The sequence below is a fragment of the Tupaia chinensis genome, unplaced genomic scaffold (genome assembly GCF_000334495.1).
Source record: "Tupaia chinensis unplaced genomic scaffold, TupChi_1.0 Scaffold138098_1, whole genome shotgun sequence".
NCBI classification, from domain to species: domain Eukaryota; kingdom Metazoa; phylum Chordata; class Mammalia; order Scandentia; family Tupaiidae; genus Tupaia; species Tupaia belangeri.
The window spans coordinates 87,519-106,670 of NW_006197997.1; the positions used below are offsets into that span (position 1 = coordinate 87,519).

At 51.0% G+C, this 19,152-nt stretch overlaps 1 protein-coding gene across 1 annotated transcript in view; it reads right to left on the bottom strand.

Annotated features, from left to right (window-relative positions):
• The window catches only part of LOC102492922 (integrin alpha-9), a 198,560-nt gene that overhangs the window by 77,832 nt on the left and 101,576 nt on the right, over window positions 1–19,152 (bottom strand). Inside the window, exon 15 of the mRNA XM_027776804.1 lies at window positions 10,920–11,080. Coding sequence (XP_027632605.1) covers window positions 10,920–11,080 — 161 coding nt within the window. The remainder of the gene's footprint in view (window positions 1–10,919; window positions 11,081–19,152) is intronic.

The window sequence follows — 19,152 nt, forward strand, 5'->3', positions numbered from 1 at the left end:
AGGTCGCAGGGAAAAGAACAGTTTATGTCACCACCAGGACATGCGGAGGTGGTGCTGGAAGACTAGGCTAGAAAGGTAAACTGAGGCCAAGACACGGGGAGTCTTGCAGCCAAAAGCAGAGGTCTAAGCTTGCTTTCTCTCTCTCTCTCTCTCGCTCTTTTTGGAGAGGTTTTGCTACAGGGTGCATGCACTTGCCCGAATGACAGAGAGACAGAAAGCAAGAAATCACCCCCCAGAGGGGATGGCCACATCGCAATCCCTTCTCCTCCATTCTCCTCTCGGAATCTTGGGCACGCATGTACACATGCCCGGCGTGAGTTTAAACCACTGGGTCTGGGACTTGAACCACAGTTGACTACATGGGAGTCCAGCGACATAGCCATTACACCAACTGCTGGTCCCATGGTTGCATGTTAATTTAGCACCTCTGATTTGGGGGTACCGAAGTGGGAAAGGGGCACATACTCTAGAAATAGCTCCAGCCACAAGCCAGCTTTACGAGGTAAGGGGACAGTAACAGGATGTTCACAAGGCCCTGCCGGACAAGCAGCTGGGTCTTAGGGAGACAGGGCAAGGGGTGGGGGCGGCAGGTGGCGTGGGGCATGGTGGTTAAAGATGCAGGACTCCCACATGGCCGACTGCATTTCAAGTCCTGGACCTGGAGGCTTGCTTTCTCACTTTTTTCTCTCTCTCTTTCTGTCTCTATCTGGTCAAACTGGAATAATAATAAAGTTAAATAAAAAAATAATTCTTTAAAAAAACAAAAAAATGGAGAGGAGAAGAGAGCTCAATGTTGGGAGCCTGTCTTTAGAGAGCCAGCTCCCCTGACCACTCAGCCACAGGGATGGCCCTTCATCACTTCCCTTGCTAACACACGGGAAACCTGAGCGCTTCTTCAGGGCTGCTGGCCAACAATGACCCGCTCCTAGAACCCCATCACCTTGTGCTGTCTTCCATGTGTTTATTTTTCCTGTTTGGAGCATGCAATAATTGCTTTTCTGCTTCCAGACAGGTACAACGTTTCTGTTTTAAATTATTTTGAGGCTAAAACTCAGCTGATTTAAAGCAAAAACATGCAATAAAATACTGCAGGAGGTACATGCTTAAGACAAAAAATATGAAACTCAGGCACTGGTCCGTGGTCCTGCATGACCGTGACAGGAACCAGGCGTCTGATGGCGGAAGTGCTGGAGACACTGAGGTGAGCACAGGACAGAAGGTGGGAAGCTAGAGAGGCAGGTCGCAGGGAAAAGAACAGTTTATGTCACCACCAGGACATGCGGAGGTGGTGCTGGAAGACTAGGCTAGAAAGGTAAACTGAGGCCAAGACACGGGGAGTCTTGCAGCCAAAAGCAGAGGTCTAAGCTTGCTTTCTCTCTCTCTCTCTCTCGCTCTTTTTGGAGAGGTTTTGCTACAGGGTGCATGCACTTGCCCGAATGACAGAGAGACAGAAAGCAAGAAATCACCCCCCAGAGGGGATGGCCACATCGCAATCCCTTCTCCTCCATTCTCCTCTCGGAATCTTGGGCACGCATGTACACATGCCCGGCGTGAGTTTAAACCACTGGGTCTGGGACTTGAACCACAGTTGACTACATGGGAGTCCAGCGACATAGCCATTACACCAACTGCTGGTCCCATGGTTGCATGTTAATTTAGCACCTCTGATTTGGGGGTACCGAAGTGGGAAAGGGGCACATACTCTAGAAATAGCTCCAGCCACAAGCCAGCTTTACGAGGTAAGGGGACAGTAACAGGATGTTCACAAGGCCCTGCCGGACAAGCAGCTGGGTCTTAGGGAGACAGGGCAAGGGGTGGGGGCGGCAGGTGGCGTGGGGCATGGTGGTTAAAGATGCAGGACTCCCACATGGCCGACTGCATTTCAAGTCCTGGACCTGGAGGCTTGCTTTCTCACTTTTTTCTCTCTCTCTTTCTGTCTCTATCTGGTCAAACTGGAATAATAATAAAGTTAAATAAAAAAATAATTCTTTAAAAAAACAAAAAAATGGAGAGGAGAAGAGAGCTCAATGTTGGGAGCCTGTCTTTAGAGAGCCAGCTCCCCTGACCACTCAGCCACAGGGATGGCCCTTCATCACTTCCCTTGCTAACACACGGGAAACCTGAGCGCTTCTTCAGGGCTGCTGGCCAACAATGACCCGCTCCTAGAACCCCATCACCTTGTGCTGTCTTCCATGTGTTTATTTTTCCTGTTTGGAGCATGCAATAATTGCTTTTCTGCTTCCAGACAGGTACAACGTTTCTGTTTTAAATTATTTTGAGGCTAAAACTCAGCTGATTTAAAGCAAAAACATGCAATAAAATACTGCAGGAGGTACATGCTTAAGACAAAAAATATGAAACTCAGGCACTGGTCCGTGGTCCTGCATGACCGTGACAGGAACCAGGCGTCTGATGGCGGAAGTGCTGGAGACACTGAGGTGAGCACAGGACAGAAGGTGGGAAGCTAGAGAGGCAGGTCGCAGGGAAAAGAACAGTTTATGTCACCACCAGGACATGCGGAGGTGGTGCTGGAAGACTAGGCTAGAAAGGTAAACTGAGGCCAAGACACGGGGAGTCTTGCAGCCAAAAGCAGAGGTCTAAGCTTGCTTTCTCTCTCTCTCTCTCTCGCTCTTTTTGGAGAGGTTTTGCTACAGGGTGCATGCACTTGCCCGAATGACAGAGAGACAGAAAGCAAGAAATCACCCCCCAGAGGGGATGGCCACATCGCAATCCCTTCTCCTCCATTCTCCTCTCGGAATCTTGGGCACGCATGTACACATGCCCGGCGTGAGTTTAAACCACTGGGTCTGGGACTTGAACCACAGTTGACTACATGGGAGTCCAGCGACATAGCCATTACACCAACTGCTGGTCCCATGGTTGCATGTTAATTTAGCACCTCTGATTTGGGGGTACCGAAGTGGGAAAGGGGCACATACTCTAGAAATAGCTCCAGCCACAAGCCAGCTTTACGAGGTAAGGGGACAGTAACAGGATGTTCACAAGGCCCTGCCGGACAAGCAGCTGGGTCTTAGGGAGACAGGGCAAGGGGTGGGGGCGGCAGGTGGCGTGGGGCATGGTGGTTAAAGATGCAGGACTCCCACATGGCCGACTGCATTTCAAGTCCTGGACCTGGAGGCTTGCTTTCTCACTTTTTTCTCTCTCTCTTTCTGTCTCTATCTGGTCAAACTGGAATAATAATAAAGTTAAATAAAAAAATAATTCTTTAAAAAAACAAAAAAATGGAGAGGAGAAGAGAGCTCAATGTTGGGAGCCTGTCTTTAGAGAGCCAGCTCCCCTGACCACTCAGCCACAGGGATGGCCCTTCATCAAACTGCTGGTCCCATACCCACACACACACACCCTATAGCAAAAACAAACAAAAACTCACAAAAATCATAAATTTTAACTGTGTATAAGCTACTAATTCGAAAAGTAAATAACAACTGAAAAAGTGTTAAGAAGACTTCCTACATCTAAGGTCTACAACCCTTTTTGCCAATCCCTGCAACTTTTGTTTTAGCTCTTTGACTTACCAAGATAACCAAGAGGTTTAGCATGTTATTTTCCAGATCAAAAAGGGAAACGGCGCTGTTTTCCTTTGGCGTCTTTCTCACTGCGAATCCTTATTAACACCAATTTAATCTCCCTTCCTGAACTATCTGCTTCTTAAACTTAAAACAAGAAACATAAAAAGCCTGAATCACCTGAAAAACCAGCCTTCATGGGGCCGGCAGGTGGCGCAGTGGTTAAGAACGCTGAACTCCCACATGGCCAACCGTGGTTCAAGTCCCAAACCTGGCAACTTCTTTTCTCGTTTCCCCACCCCCCTTTTTCACTGTCCCTCTCTGGTCAAATTAAAATAAATAAATAAATAAAAATAAAAATAAAATAATTAAAGTTAAATAAAATACTTCTTTAAAAAAAAAAAAGAAAAAGTCAGTCTTCAGTGGACCCCAACGCTCTGCAACTCACAGCATGCCCGATGACTGAAACTACACTCCTCAGGCCTTTTGTAGGAAGCTAAATTGAAAGTAAGCCAGAACACCTGGGTAGAGCCCAAGGCATGCTCTCCAAGACGACCTGGTAGCCAGAGTGATGCCCTGGCCTTCACAAAGCCAGGCTGAGCACCTGCTCCACAAGGAACCAAGAGGCACCATAACTACAGATGTCAACTCCTCTGAAAAGCCCTCCAGGAACACGAAACCACTGCCTCATGAACATCTGCAGCCTCTCAGCAAAGCCAAGGCCCTCGCACACTCCCTAGCAGACTATGAGGGGTGTTTCGAGATGAACCCTAGCTATTGGCTCTCTCGACGGAGTGACACATGGTTCTGCTCTACCAAGGTTTCCTGCAGGCCTCTGGAGGGTGTTACTGATTCTCACGGTAAAGAATGATGTAAGGGATCCCCTCCTTGGCTCTGTCTGGGCTTCTCCCCCTCCCTGCCTGAGACTCGAAACCATGGCTGTGGTTTCCTGGCTCCGGGGGAGGCTGCCCCTCTGATCTCACAAAGCCCTGCTTTCTTGCAGCACCGTGTGGGATTGGAGGCTGCAGGGCAGTTATTACCCAGGTAAACGCATGTAAGCCAGGGAATGAAGAAGTGACGACAGGACACTCCTCCTCCTTCAGCATGGCCGTGCCTCTGAAACAACCCCCTTCTCCATCCCATCATGCCACCCTTCCCAGGGAGGTGAGCGGGCCCCGCTCTGGATCCGAAGACCACTCTTGACTTGTACTTTGCTAATCCAGTTAGTACTTTAACGAGGTCCCACTGACAGGTATTTCTTCCAAGCTTATCATCCCCAGAGCAGAAATCGGGCAGCACAGGACAAGCTCCAAGAAGACAGAAGGTGATCACTGTGTCCCCAGGCCTGGGACGATGGCTAACGCTAAGGACACTCCAGATCTGTGGACCGACTGAGCCTTGGAAAGCAGACAAGTCTTTCCTTGGGTTTTGTCCCATCAAAGCAGAGCAACATCAGGCCTTTCCCAACAAGATGTGGGAAGCAGTGCAGCATGGCAGGCAGGCGTGACTCAGCAGGGCCTCGTGTTGGAGGTTGTTTGTTTATTTTTTGGAGAGGTTTTTGCTATAGGGCACGTGCGCTCACCAGAAAGACAGAGAGACAGAAAGCGAGAAATCCCCGCCCTAGGGGGGATGGCCATGCCACAATCCCCTCTCCTCCATTCTCCTCTCGGGATCTTGGGCACGCACTCACATGCACCTGGCATGAGTTTAACCCATCCGGTCCAGGACTCGAACTGCAGTCCACTACATGGGAGTCCAGCGACATAGCCATTACACCAACTGCTGGTCCCATGGTTGCATGTTAATTTAGCACCTCTGATTTGGGGGTACCGAAGTGGGAAAGGGGCACATACTCTAGAAATAGCTCCAGCCACAAGCCAGCTTTACGAGGTAAGGGGACAGTAACAGGATGTTCACAAGGCCCTGCCGGACAAGCAGCTGGGTCTTAGGGAGACAGGGCAAGGGGTGGGGGCGGCAGGTGGCGTGGGGCATGGTGGTTAAAGATGCAGGACTCCCACATGGCCGACTGCATTTCAAGTCCTGGACCTGGAGGCTTGCTTTCTCACTTTTTTCTCTCTCTCTTTCTGTCTCTATCTGGTCAAACTGGAATAATAATAAAGTTAAATAAAAAAATAATTCTTTAAAAAAACAAAAAAATGGAGAGGAGAAGAGAGCTCAATGTTGGGAGCCTGTCTTTAGAGAGCCAGCTCCCCTGACCACTCAGCCACAGGGATGGCCCTTCATCACTTCCCTTGCTAACACACGGGAAACCTGAGCGCTTCTTCAGGGCTGCTGGCCAACAATGACCCGCTCCTAGAACCCCATCACCTTGTGCTGTCTTCCATGTGTTTATTTTTCCTGTTTGGAGCATGCAATAATTGCTTTTCTGCTTCCAGACAGGTACAACGTTTCTGTTTTAAATTATTTTGAGGCTAAAACTCAGCTGATTTAAAGCAAAAACATGCAATAAAATACTGCAGGAGGTACATGCTTAAGACAAAAAATATGAAACTCAGGCACTGGTCCGTGGTCCTGCATGACCGTGACAGGAACCAGGCGTCTGATGGCGGAAGTGCTGGAGACACTGAGGTGAGCACAGGACAGAAGGTGGGAAGCTAGAGAGGCAGGTCGCAGGGAAAAGAACAGTTTATGTCACCACCAGGACATGCGGAGGTGGTGCTGGAAGACTAGGCTAGAAAGGTAAACTGAGGCCAAGACACGGGGAGTCTTGCAGCCAAAAGCAGAGGTCTAAGCTTGCTTTCTCTCTCTCTCTCTCTCTCGCTCTTTTTGGAGAGGTTTTGCTACAGGGTGCATGCACTTGCCCGAATGACAGAGAGACAGAAAGCAAGAAATCACCCCCCAGAGGGGATGGCCACATCGCAATCCCTTCTCCTCCATTCTCCTCTCGGAATCTTGGGCACGCATGTACACATGCCCGGCGTGAGTTTAAACCACTGGGTCTGGGACTTGAACCACAGTTGACTACATGGGAGTCCAGCGACATAGCCATTACACCAACTGCTGATCCCAGGCTTTCACCTGTGATTATGGGAACCCCTAGAGGACTTGGCTAGAAGGGGGCCCATCCCCAGACTGAGTTGGATTGGGGCAGGAGAGAGAGGCTGAGTGTGTGAACTCTCAGGCAGAGGTGAAGGCAGCAAGCAGCTGGGGCTTCCTCTGCTCTGCTGACCACAGTGAGGCCTCGAGAATGAATCTGCCCCCCTTCCCCCCGAGGGATGTGGCTTATCCCAGAATCCTATCCCTCCTGGAGGCCCCCACCCGGGCCTCTCATAGAACAAAGCATCCTACAGCCAGTAAGCCTGGGAGGCAGGTGTTAGCCCAAGCGGTTTTCAGCGATGGAGATCTTATAATTATCACCATATATGGAATAAAAACTTCTAGGGGAAAGGAGGAAAGGAAGAAAAAAAAAAAAAAGATTGGACTAGACTTAAAGAAGGAAAGAAAAAACTATCTAAAGATAGCCTAAACAAAACACCCCAGCTCCCCGTGCCTGCCTTGCTGTCTGCTAGCCATATGGTGTGCGATAAGCCAGGACGTTTTTATTTATCTTCTCTGACTTGTCCCTAAGCCACAGCCAGTCCCTCTGCTAGAGTTCCACACGCACGGTACTGGCCAGTCCAGCTCTCTAGCCCACAGTCCTCGCTCCAGGGGGCAGCTGGCCGCCCCTCCCCTGCCCCATCCCTGCCGCCTGCCCCATCCCTGCCGTCCCCACGTGAGCCACGGCCTCCACAGCTGTTTTCCCACAAGCTCATCAACCACAGGCCGGGGCTGCTCCCTCCTGCCAGCTGTGCCACTCCGTGATGCCTAGCTGGCTCGGGAGCGCACTACCACTCACCCGGGTCCTCTGCCATGGCCCAAATGAGAACTGGTAGGAAAACGCCGTCCTTGTGGCCGGGAAGTATCAGCCACCTTGAGAGTTCCTTAACAGCGATGTCGCCTCTTAAACTGCAGAGGCCCCAGGGTTATGGGTCTTCTGGAATATCCCATCCCTATCTCCTCGCATGAGAAAATGGCCAACAGTTACTACTGGTTGTTGGAAAAGTCATGACACCTTCTTTAGTTTGTTTATTTGGAGAGATTTTTGCCATAGGGCTTGTGTGCTCACCAGAGAGAGACAGAGAGACATAAAGAGAGAAATCACCCCCCAGGGGGATAGCCATGCAGCAGTCCCTTCTCCTCCATTCTCCTCTTGGGATTTCGGGCACACACACACATGCCCCCAAGCATGAGTTTCAAGCTGCCAGGTCCAGGACTTGAACCGTGGTCGGCCACGTGGGAGTCCAGCGACATAACCACTGCACCTTCTGCTGGTCCCAATAATGCATTTTCACATAGCAAAATACATCAAGACTTTTCCAACAGCCTAATATGCACAAATTGCTCTAGGTCCTAGAGCAGACCTCCGAAAACGACCCAAATAATCACACGAAGGTCTATGCTCGCTCTGCACTCGGGAGCCCTGGCCTGGGCCGCCCAGCTCTTCTGACCACCATCTCCACCTCTCTTCTTGTGGGCCAGGCTTGGACTACGCGGAGAGGTGTAGTTTGTGGGGCGGTGGGGTGGTGGGGTGGAGGAAGATCCGTGCAGTTAAATGTGCCAGCAGACTGAATTTGGATTTCAGATCAATGGCACTGTTGTTAGGTTAACTATATCCCATGCTTACACTAAAAATAATGATTCACTGTTCATCTGAAATTCAGATTTAATGGTGAGTCTCATACTTTGCTAACCCTGGCAACCCCAGAAAACAGGAAGTAGAGGGACCAAGTCCCTTTGGCAGCTCTGCTCTTCCCCAGTGACCTGCGAAGGCCACTGCAGAACTGGCCCTGCCTCTGGCCTGTCCCTTGCTAGTGCATTTCACAAAGGCTGCTGGCTCCGGGAGACCCTATACCACAGAAGGGACCCCCGGTAGTTATGAACAAAGGCCGACTCCTCAGCCAAAGCAAAACGTCACAGAACCCCGAAGGAAAGCACGTGTAGAATAGGCCTTACATGAGAACAGCCGCGAGAAGATGCCAGGTCCCCAGCAAGTGTGACCACACCACGCACAGGCACTCAAAGCCCGGCCATGTGTGCCCACGAGCTGTCCTGAGCAACCTCGCACTCCCCAGGGACATCCGCAAGCCATTGTAACCTAAGACCTCGAAGGGACCGGGCTGATAGGCTTAACGGGATCAGGAACAGATTTATAAATGGCCCGCATCCAGAGCCCTGGGCAGTCGGTCTGGGCAGGCCCCGGCATGTATCCTGACTGGCCTCACTAAAAAGCACCGTGGGTCATAGACTCACAGGCTTCAGGCCAAATCGAGTGGCATGGTGGTGTGGAGCACTCTCTCGAGGCAGCCCTGAAGCATCTAGAAATAGCTGCTATTCTCCTGCCTGGGCACGAACATCACAATTATAGACAAACGCTTCATCTCCAATATGTAGACTATTTTTACTATCAGTTAGAAATCCACTGGTTAATAACATGAGAGTGAACGATGTGAAACTGCCGTTTTTGTACGTCAAAACTGCTAGGATACCAGGAAGAACTTATGGCCCAAACAAATCATGATTCTGTGGAGAGCCTGTTGTTTCCAACGTCATGCAAAGTCCCTTGGGGATGTGCATCATGCAAAGTTCAATTCTTTGGGGTTTGTTGTTTTTTGCTTTTTTGCTACAGGGTGCGTGCGCTCACCAGAAAGACAGAGACAGATAGACAGAAAGCGAGAAATCACCCCCCAGGAGAGATGGCCATGCCGCAATCCCTTCTCCTCCATTCTCCTCTTGGGCTCTTGGGCACGTATGCACATGCACCTGGCATGAGTTTAAGCCACCATGTCCAGGACTCCAACCGCAGTCAACTACATGGGAGTCCAGCCACATAGCCATTACACCAACTGCTGGCCCCTAAAGTTCAATTCATAAAGCCACCTTTCAAGGTAAGCATGGCTGCGTCTACTTTAGAGATGTAGAGACTGAGACACAGAGAGATCACACTTCTCACTCTGCTGGATACACACTGGGTCTGTGTGTATGTATCCATATTCATTCCCCTCACCATGTGGCTCGACCCTGCAGATCCTTCTGCCTCCTCTCTGGCCCTGCCCCTCGTCAGTGGCTGGCCATTCCCACAGACCTGGGCACTGCCAGGATTTCCAGCCTGCCTTCACCAGCCTGTGCAGGGGCCACTCTGGAGCTAACCAAATTCTAGCCTTCTGTAGTAGCAACAAAGTGTATTTAACAAACAATTTCAAGAGGAGAAAAACATTTAAAAGTTTACTTAGAGTAAGAGGGTAAAGGGGCCAAGAAATGTACTCCTAAAATAAACAGAAAGCAATCGAGGGAAAACTATCTAGACCCATCAGTTTTAAAATGCTTTACGAGGGGGGGATCAGCAGTTAGCGTAATGGCTATGTCGCTGGACTCCCACGTAGTCGACCGTGGTTCGCGTCCCGGACCTGGTGGCTTAGAACTCACGCCGGGCGCGTGTGCCTGCGTTGCAGGGGCCACTCTGGAGCTAACCAAATTCTAGCCTTCTGTAGTAGCAACAAAGTGTATTTAACAAACAATTTCAAGAGGAGAAAAACATTTAAAAGTTTACTTAGAGTAAGAGGGTAAAGGGGCCAAGAAATGTACTCCTAAAATAAACAGAAAGCAATCGAGGGAAAACTATCTAGACCCATCAGTTTTAAAATGCTTTACGAGGGGGGGATCAGCAATTAGCGTAATGGCTATGTCGCTGGACTCCCACGTAGTCGACCGTGGTTCGCGTCCCGGACCTGGTGGCTTAGAACTCACGCCGGGCGCGTGTGCGTGCGTGCCCAAGATCCTGAGAGGAGAATGGAGGAGAAGGACTTGCGGCGTGACCATCCCCCCCTGGGGGGTGATTTCTCGCTTTCTGTCTCTCTGTTTCTCTCTGTCTGTCTGGCGAGCGCACATGCCCTGTAGCGAAAAATCTCTCCAAAAAAAAAGAAAATGCTTTATGAGGGGACTGCCAGGCAGCCAACCACTGAGAAGGCATCAGGTGTGGTGAGATCCAGCAGCACTACAAACCCAAAGCAGGTGCTTCTGGGACTCTTCTCTGATAGGACTGCAGAGCCTCATGGAGATGGAAAATGCCCCAAGGGAAAATACCAAAGTCAGGGACCATGGCAGGTCTCTTAGCCCATCATAACCCCTCTTGCAGGCTGAGACCAGCACCATAAGATAAATACAAGTGCGGTCAGACTCCAGCACTTCTTTAAAAGAAGCTGAACAAACGCATATTCTCCTTGGAAAACAACACTTTAGACGTTGGCTCATACATAATACACAGCAATAGTTTCCCTTAGCCCCAAGTGGTCACCCGTACAGATCAAAGTTTGAGGATACGAGAAGGGGACTGACCTTCACGTGGGCCACATAGTGATGACACGTCTCTTCCATGTAGACCAGCTGCAGCTTCTCTGCGACCTGGCCTGCAGTCTCTCCCAGCAGCACCAGGTAGACCCGGGGCAGCTCGCCCTTCTCCTTCTTGGCCACGTCAGCCGTCAAAACGTAATTCAGGCCTGCGGGTAAATGAGTCAAAACAGCGTCAGCAAAGACAGGCACACAGTGACAAGGCCCCCTGGGGGTCACGCATGCATTTCACGTGACGCCTGGCCCTCCCACGCACAGCACTGTGCAGCCACACGCCAAGACGCTCAGAACGAGGCGTGCCGTCTGTGCACACGGAACGGAGCGCACCAGGACGCCCTCTGCCTTCCAACGGGGCTCCGTCAATGTGCTTCATCGCTCTCCCTGCTGTAAACCTCGTCACCACGGGACACCCACAGAGGCGCCAATACGCACATTGACAACTCGTTGTGCCCGACACGGTTAGTGTCCCGACAAGGGAACGTCCTGGCAAGCCGGCAGCATGTTACCAGTAGATGCTAGATTTATCAAAGGTTTGTGCAAAATCACCTCCTAGAAAGCAACGGAAAGGAAGCCCAGGGCACCAAAGAATCACTTCCACTGATACATTTTCCATTGCCAGAGGGTGCATGTGCTCACCAGAGACAGAAAGAGAAAGCACCCCCTAGTGAGGTGTGACCCCCATCACAATACTGTCTCCATCTCTCCACCTTGTCGGGCTTTGGGGCGCACACACACCTGGCTGGTCTTTTTCAAGCTGCTAGGGCCAGGTTCAAACTGCCGTCGGTCATGTGAGATCTGGCTCCCTTAACCACCACGCCGCAGGGCTGGCCCCGCTTCCAATAATTCAAAGTCGTCTCACAAATGCTATCGTGCCCTACAAGCACCATGTCTATCAGGCCACGTGCCATTCTTGGTCTCGGTGTACCAAGTGCATGCCAGGCACAGTCGTTGGCCCAGAGGCTACATCGAGGACAGCTTGGGCGAAAACACCCGCCGCCTTCGAGGAGCTTACACATCCAAAACTCAGACAAAGGCGGGCACTGACTTCACGGCCAGGCAGCCAAGCGTGCTGACCCATCATTCGGTAGCGCCCATCCTTCCAACAGAACTGGGACCGCAGTGGGGCCTGCCCTGAGGCCTGAAAAAACCCACCCCTTGGGGACCAGCAGTTAGCATAATGGCTATGTCACTGAACTCCCATGTAGTCAACTGCGGTTCGAGTCCCTGACGGTAGCTTAAACTCATGCCTGGCGTGTGTGTGCGTGCCCAAGATCCCTGGAGGAGAAGGGATTGCGGCGTGGCCATCCCCCCTGGGGGGTGATTTCTCCCTTTCTGTCTCTCTGTCTCTGTCTTTCTGGCGAGCGCATGAGTCCTATAGCAAAAATCTTTCCCCCCCCCAAAAAAAAAATGTCCACACCCCTTGTAGCTGAGTGTGTAACTACAGATGGCAGAACTACCATGATACAATCTGAGACTTAAAAAAAAATGAGGTGGTGGGAACCAGCAGTTAGCGTAATGGCTATGTCGCTGGACTCCCACGTAGTCGACCGTGGTTCGTGTCCCGGACTCGGTGGCTTAAAACTCACGCCGGGCACGTGTGCGTGCGTGCCCAAGATCCCGAGAGGAGAATGGAGGAGAAGGGATTGCGGCGTGACCATCCCCCCTGGGGGGTGATTTCTCGCTTTCTGTCTCTGTCTCTCTCTCTCTGTCTGGCGAGCGCACGCGCCCTACAGTGAAAATCTCTCAAAAAAAAAAAAAAAAAAAAGAGGTGGTCACAATATAGGCCCCACGTTGAATAAACCTGAAAGGTTCTGCCCCATTTTTTGAGTCCGTAAGTCAATCTGTAGCAAGGCGCTATTTAAGGGAAACAGGCTTCAGTGGCCAGCGACCTTTCTACCCATTTTCTCTGCCAGAGGTCAGCTCCTCCTTTATCATTGTTATTTAACTGTTTCATGGATTCAGGGGACTATGAATTTTAAAAAAAGTCCAGGGGCCAGCAGGTGGTGTGGTGGTTAAAGGCACTAGATTCCCACGTGGCTGACTACAGTTCAAGTCCCAGACCTGGCAGCTTGCTTTCTCACTTTCCCTCTGTCTCTCTGATTCTCTTTGGTCAAATTAAAATAAAGAAATTTAAATAAATAATTCTTTAAAAAAAAAAAAAGAAAAAGAAATGGAAGTCCAGGAGGGCCAGCCCCGTGGCCTGGTGGTGAAGGGAGCTGGCTCCAACATGACCAAGTGCTGTTCAAATCCTGGCCCAGACGGTTGAGAAACATGCTGGGCACAGGTGCATGCATGCTCAAAGTCCTGGAAGGATCAAGAAATGGAGGAGACGGGATTTCAGAGTGAAATTCACGGAGGTGATACTTTTTTTCCTTTCTGTCTCTCTTACAACTGCATGGAGTCTATGGTAGTTTAAAAAAAAAAAAAAAAGCCCTAAAAGAACAGGAAATTCTGTTCAAAATGATCAGAAAAGCAGCTGAGCAATGGGAAATCAGATGATCTAGCCTGGGCTGTATCTCGAACATCCGTCTTTGAGGCCCGGGCACCTGTATCGATAAAAAGCTGCCCGTGTCACTTGGGTATGCCAAGCTGAGGAGCTGGGAGGACTTGGCTTCTATACACCAAAGGGAGCAGCCCCGTGGGAGATCTGAGCAAAGAGAAAGGACAGTGACCTGGACAGGCATTCTGCAGCTGCCACAGGGCATATCTTGAAGCTTCTAATGGCTTCCCTGGGCCTCTGCCATCTCTGGGGTCTCGCCATGCCGAGTTGGCAGACCCCTGGTCAGCAAGGGCCTACCTGCCCCAACGTGCTAACTCCAGCAACAGCTGATTCCGAGGCAAGGCTGGGTCACCAGGAGGGACCTGAGACCTGACGGTCCCAGGAGACGTTATTATTAGGACATGGGGCTATTTGGCACAGAAAGCACTGGAGCCTGGACAAATGCCACTCTAACAGGGACAACAGCAGAAAACAGGGTAGACGCACACTGCAAAAGCTCTGGGGTGACCCTAGAGACTAATTAAACATTCTTTTTTTTTTTTTTAAGAGAGATTTTTGCTACAGGGCATGTGCTTGCTGGAAAGACAGAGATGAAGAGACAGAAACTGAGAAATCACCCCCCAGTGGGGATGGCCATACCACAATCCCTTCTCCTCCATTCTCCTCTTGAGACCTTGGGCACGCACGCCCATGTGCCCAGTGTAAGTTTAGGCGGCCGGGTCTGGGACTCAAACCACTGTAAACTACATGAGAATCCAGCGATGTAACCATTATGCCATCTGCTGGTCCTCAACCTCATTTTTGAGATGAGGAGCTAAGATCCCAAGAAAGAATAGGACTTGGCTGGGACCAGAGAGCTCTCCACCACAGGGCCAACTCCAGAACTCTCTCCTGTGCTGTACTGTTTCTGCCACTCAGGTTCTTGGTGCATTTTTTTTTTTTTTGAATATTACTTGACCAAAACTTCACATTTTTTTCAATGCACAAAAAGCCTTATCTGCATAAATGATCTAGAACTGAACTCAATCTATTTTCCACTGATCACAACTTCTGTAACAGCCCAACGGTTAAAAACGCTTTTTTGCTTTTTGTTTTAGTTTGCTATAGGGTGCACGCGCTCACCAGAGAGAGAGAGCGAGCGATAAAGAGAGAAAAAAAAAAAGAGAAATCACTCCCCAGGGGGCCAATCATGCCACAATCTCTTCTCCTCCATTCTCCTCTCAGGATTTTGAGCACGCACGCATATAACCTCCAGCGTGTTTTTCAAACTGCCAGGTCTGGGATTCGAACCTTGCAGTAGGGTCATGTGGGATCCAACCACCCTAACCTCCAACGCACTTGTTGCCCCCAAAAGGTTGAATTTAAGGGAAGTCAACTTCCAAATTCCATTTAGCAAGATCCTGCCTAGCGATGGGCATTCCGGTTGGACAAGCCGGAAGTCCTTGGTAAACCAACGTGGAGGGAGCATTCCGAGCAGCATCCCTTCCGGGGTCCCTGCACACCTTCCTCCCAGGCGAGAGGACTATGGCTGCCTTCCCTCAGGAGGGGTGATCCTGGAGAGTACAGCAGGACTGAGCGGCCTTGCCAGAGGTGAGCCAGCTGAGCTCCGAAAGCCTCGTGGAAACGAACACAGGAAGGCAGAGCGGATGGTACTGGGCCCCCACCCATATCCTGTTGGCTTTCACCATTTCTCTGCTGTCCAGTCCAACCTGCAGTTGCCAGTACCTGCAGCTCTCTTCCTGAGCTCTCTCTAGTGGCTCAGCCCAATGCACAGTAGGCCAGAACCTCGGCTCCCTCGCCTTTTCAATTTTGTAACTCTCAGGTACGTTGAACATCGACTCCCAGGATTGAACTCCGGCTGCCCACAGTGGTCGCCCACTCAGTAGCATACCTCTTCTTTGGCTGCGATAGTTATGTGTCAACCTGACTGGGTCATATCACAGTACTAGGTATTTGGTCAAGCACTCATCTGATGTGCTTAGAAAATGGCATTACTGGGACCAGCAGTTGGCGTGATGGTTATGTTGCTGGACTCCCATGTAGTCGACCGTGGTTCAAGTCCCGGATCCAGTGGCTTAAACTCACGTTGGGCGCGTGTGCATGCGTGCCCAAGATCCCAAGAGGAGAATGGAGGAGAAGGGACTGCGGTGTGGCCATCCCCCCTGGAGGGTAATTTCTCACTTTCTGTCTCTCCATCTCTTTCTCTGGTGAGCACACGCGCCCTGTAGCAAAAATCACCCAAAAAAAGAAAGAGAAAATGTCATTACCCTCCATAGTGTAGGGGGCCTCATCAAATCAATTGCCAGCCTCAACTGAAAACGACTACAGTTCTCTTAGAGACAAGAAACATTGCTGCTAGACTGCCTTCAGACCTGAGCTACAGCATCGACTCCTCGCTGGGTCACCAGCCAGCCAGTCCTGCAGAACTTGGACTTGCCAGCCCCCATGATTACCTGAGCTAAGTCCTCCAAACCAACCCACCACTGTCAGTATCTCGATGAACCCATCTCCTCCTGGCCCTCTCTCTAGTCTGTTCTTTGACACTGCAGCTGCCTTCTCTTCCGGCTTCACTGTCCTGTTCCCTACTGCTGCTCCCCAGGATCACCCCTGAATCAATGATGTGCATTTCAACTCTCGACGCAGGTTGTTTTAGGGAGCACACGCAGAAAGTTGGGCAAAGAGAATGAGTTCAGCTCTCAATGCATGCCAAGCACAGTGCTGAATACAGACACCAACTTTATCCTCCAAAGTCCTATCTTGCTGCAGAATCATTGGACCTGAAAATATAGATGGACCGAGATCTCCCTGCAACTCAAGAGAGGGGAGAAATAGCCCACAGGTCACAGAAACAGAGCCAAGGATGAGATCATCACTGCTCCGCTCCAGGAAGGGCGCGTGCACGCCCACAGTCACCTCTCTGGTTTTTCTAAATCGTGACAGTATACAGTCAGGCAGGCTGAACTACCCAATTCACCAAGCCCAATCACTCTGGAAACATTCCATTATTTAGGGCTGCCTACTTACTTAGCACTTCCCCTTGATTTCAAATTATTTTGACACTTAAAATGATCCCAAAAGGAGTCAGTTCTATATCGAGCTCTCTCTTCTAGAAGGAAGGAAGATTCGAGATGCAAAAGCCTGCCTGAATGACAAGGGCCTCGTGGCTGTCAGCTTCCCTGAATAACAACCCAACAGTTGAGAAAGGTTAAGTTTGTGGGGACCAGCAGGCAGTGTGGTGGCTAAGGTGCTGCACACTCCCATACGGCCGACCACGGTTCAAGTCCAGGACCTGGCAGTTTGCTTTCTTGCTTTCTCACTTTCTCTCTGTCTGGTCAAATTTAAATAAATGAATGAATAAATCAAATTAGATAAATCTTTAAAAAAGAAAAAAGGTTAAGTTTGCTTGTTTTTTTAGTTTGCGAAAGGTATGTGCACTCACGAGAGAGAGAGAGAGAGAGAAAGTGTCCCCCAGGGAGGACAGTCACATAATTCCTTCTCTCCCATTCTCTTCTCAGGATTTTGGGCATACGTGCCTAGTGTGTTTTTCTAATTGCCAGGTCCAGGATTTGAACTCTGCAGTGAGCCACATGGGATTCATCTGCCCTAACCTTCCCATCATCTGCCAGCCCCAAAGGTTAAATTTAAGTGAGGCAAATTCCCAAGTTCTGTTTAGCAAGACCCAGCCCAGAGCCAGGCACTGTTGTTGGACGAGCCCGAAGTTCTCAGCTGCGTAAACCAACGTGGAAGCGGTAGCTTCTGAGCAGCATCTCTTCTGGGGTCCCGTGAGCCTTCCCCCCAGCCGAGAGAACTGTGGCTGCCTTCCACAGGCTGCAGAGTGGCCAAGAGAACTGCAGGGCTCCGGGAAGCCCCAGGGTGGGGTCAGGGGAGTCCTGAAGAAGCAGAGGCGGTATCCACGGAGTTGCCGTCAACTCCCTCAGCTCAGCAGCCCCAGCCGCAGGGGGTGGTGTGGTGGGCGGGTGAGCTGCTGCCCCTCCTGCGAGCCAGCGGCCCACCCTGTCCTGGGAGGCTGCTGGTTCTGATTAGGACCTGCCCCACAGCAGGCTTTTCCTCTGGCAGCCCGTGTCCATGCCATGTCAAGTGATGTCATCTTGATGGAAAACCTGACCAGCCTGCAGCCTGCTTCCAGCCGCCGCTCCCTGCCCCCGGCTGGTTCCCAAGGGCCCCCCCAACGGCCTGGGCCCTGCAGAAGCCAGCTGTCTCTCATCAACTCTGGGTCGGTCTCTCCCACCGAGCCTCGGTTCACTCCCATTCCGCATCGGAGCAAGATTTCGGCTGTGAAACTCCACTAATAAACTCCTCCCAGAGTTACTCAGAGCTGCCCTAGCTTGGAGTTCCAGGAAGGCGGGGAGGGCTACTTCCATTTTTACGCGTTTCCAATGTTTTCTGCCCCCGCCCTCCGCCCGCACCCCAAGGAATGAGGCGGTCACTCTTAGACTAGGGCACCCTGTCTTCACATAACATTATCGGTCTCATCTCCATGTTTCTTGAGAGGTCAGAGGCGCTCAGAATGCTCTCTGCGTGCACGCTCCCTGGAGCACAAAGGCACCCCTGCAGCCACAGGAAGGGTCTGGGAGCAGGTCACCTGGTTCCAACTCTATTTCTGCTATCTGTGTGGATGACCTCGGTCCCATCATTGGGACTAGCTCGATGGCCTGTGTAGAGAGAGGCAGGACAGACGCCTTTGCTTGCTCACAGCTTTGCCGGGCAGTCTCAAAGCTGCGGAAATGGGGCGTCCATTCGAGTTCAATCCGAATCAGGATTGTGGCACAGGGCACAAGCACTCGGGGCTCACCCTACCTGGCTTCCGTTTAGCGCTCTGCTGAGAGTCCAGAATTGCCCAAACCAATTTCCAGCCTCCAGAGACTGATGAGCGAGTTGAGGCTTCAGACTGGCCGGCGAGTAGGGACAAGCACCACCCATGGGTAAGGGGCAGAGCCCTCTCGGGTCCAGCATTCACCACCCTTACTCACAACAGCCCTGAGGCTCTCAGGAGCCACAGCTGCTGCCCAGACTGAGAATGAAGTGATGAATAACCATCTCTGGGGCAGGCAGAACTCTGGATCTAACCACTGAATGAAACATGTTATAGGGGCAAGACAGTGGTGCAGCAGTGAAGTGACGGTCTGCAAAGCTGACCCATGTGGGAAGGTTCTGGGTTCACATCCAGAGACCTTCCTGAATGCTCTGGGCATGCATGAGCCCATGTTCTGGGTCTCATTGAAGCTGGGGTGAACCATGATGCGAAAAATCCTGCTGGGGGTACCTGTCTCTCTGTGTGTCTGTCTGTCTCTGTCTCTCTCACTCATAAAAGAAAGAACATTGGTGGGACCAGCAGTTAGCCTAATGGCTATGTTGCTGAACTCCCATGTAGTTGACTGTGGTTTGAGTCCTGGACCTGGCAGCTTAAACTCACGCCAGGAGGGTGTGCGTGTGTGACCAAGATCCCGAGAGGAGAATGGAGAAGGGATTGCAGCGTGGCCAACCCCCTGGGGGGGGTGATTTCTCGCTTTCTGTCTCTCTCTTTCTGGTGCATGCACATGCCCTATAGCAAAAACCTCTCAAACAAACAAACAAAAAGAAGAACACTGTTTTCTAAATGTGATAAGTGTGCTCTCGAGCAGCCCCATCAGAGAGAGAAGTGTGCGTCTACACTCCAGCACCGAGCACAGTGCGCCATGAAGGGACGCAGCACGCATCGGG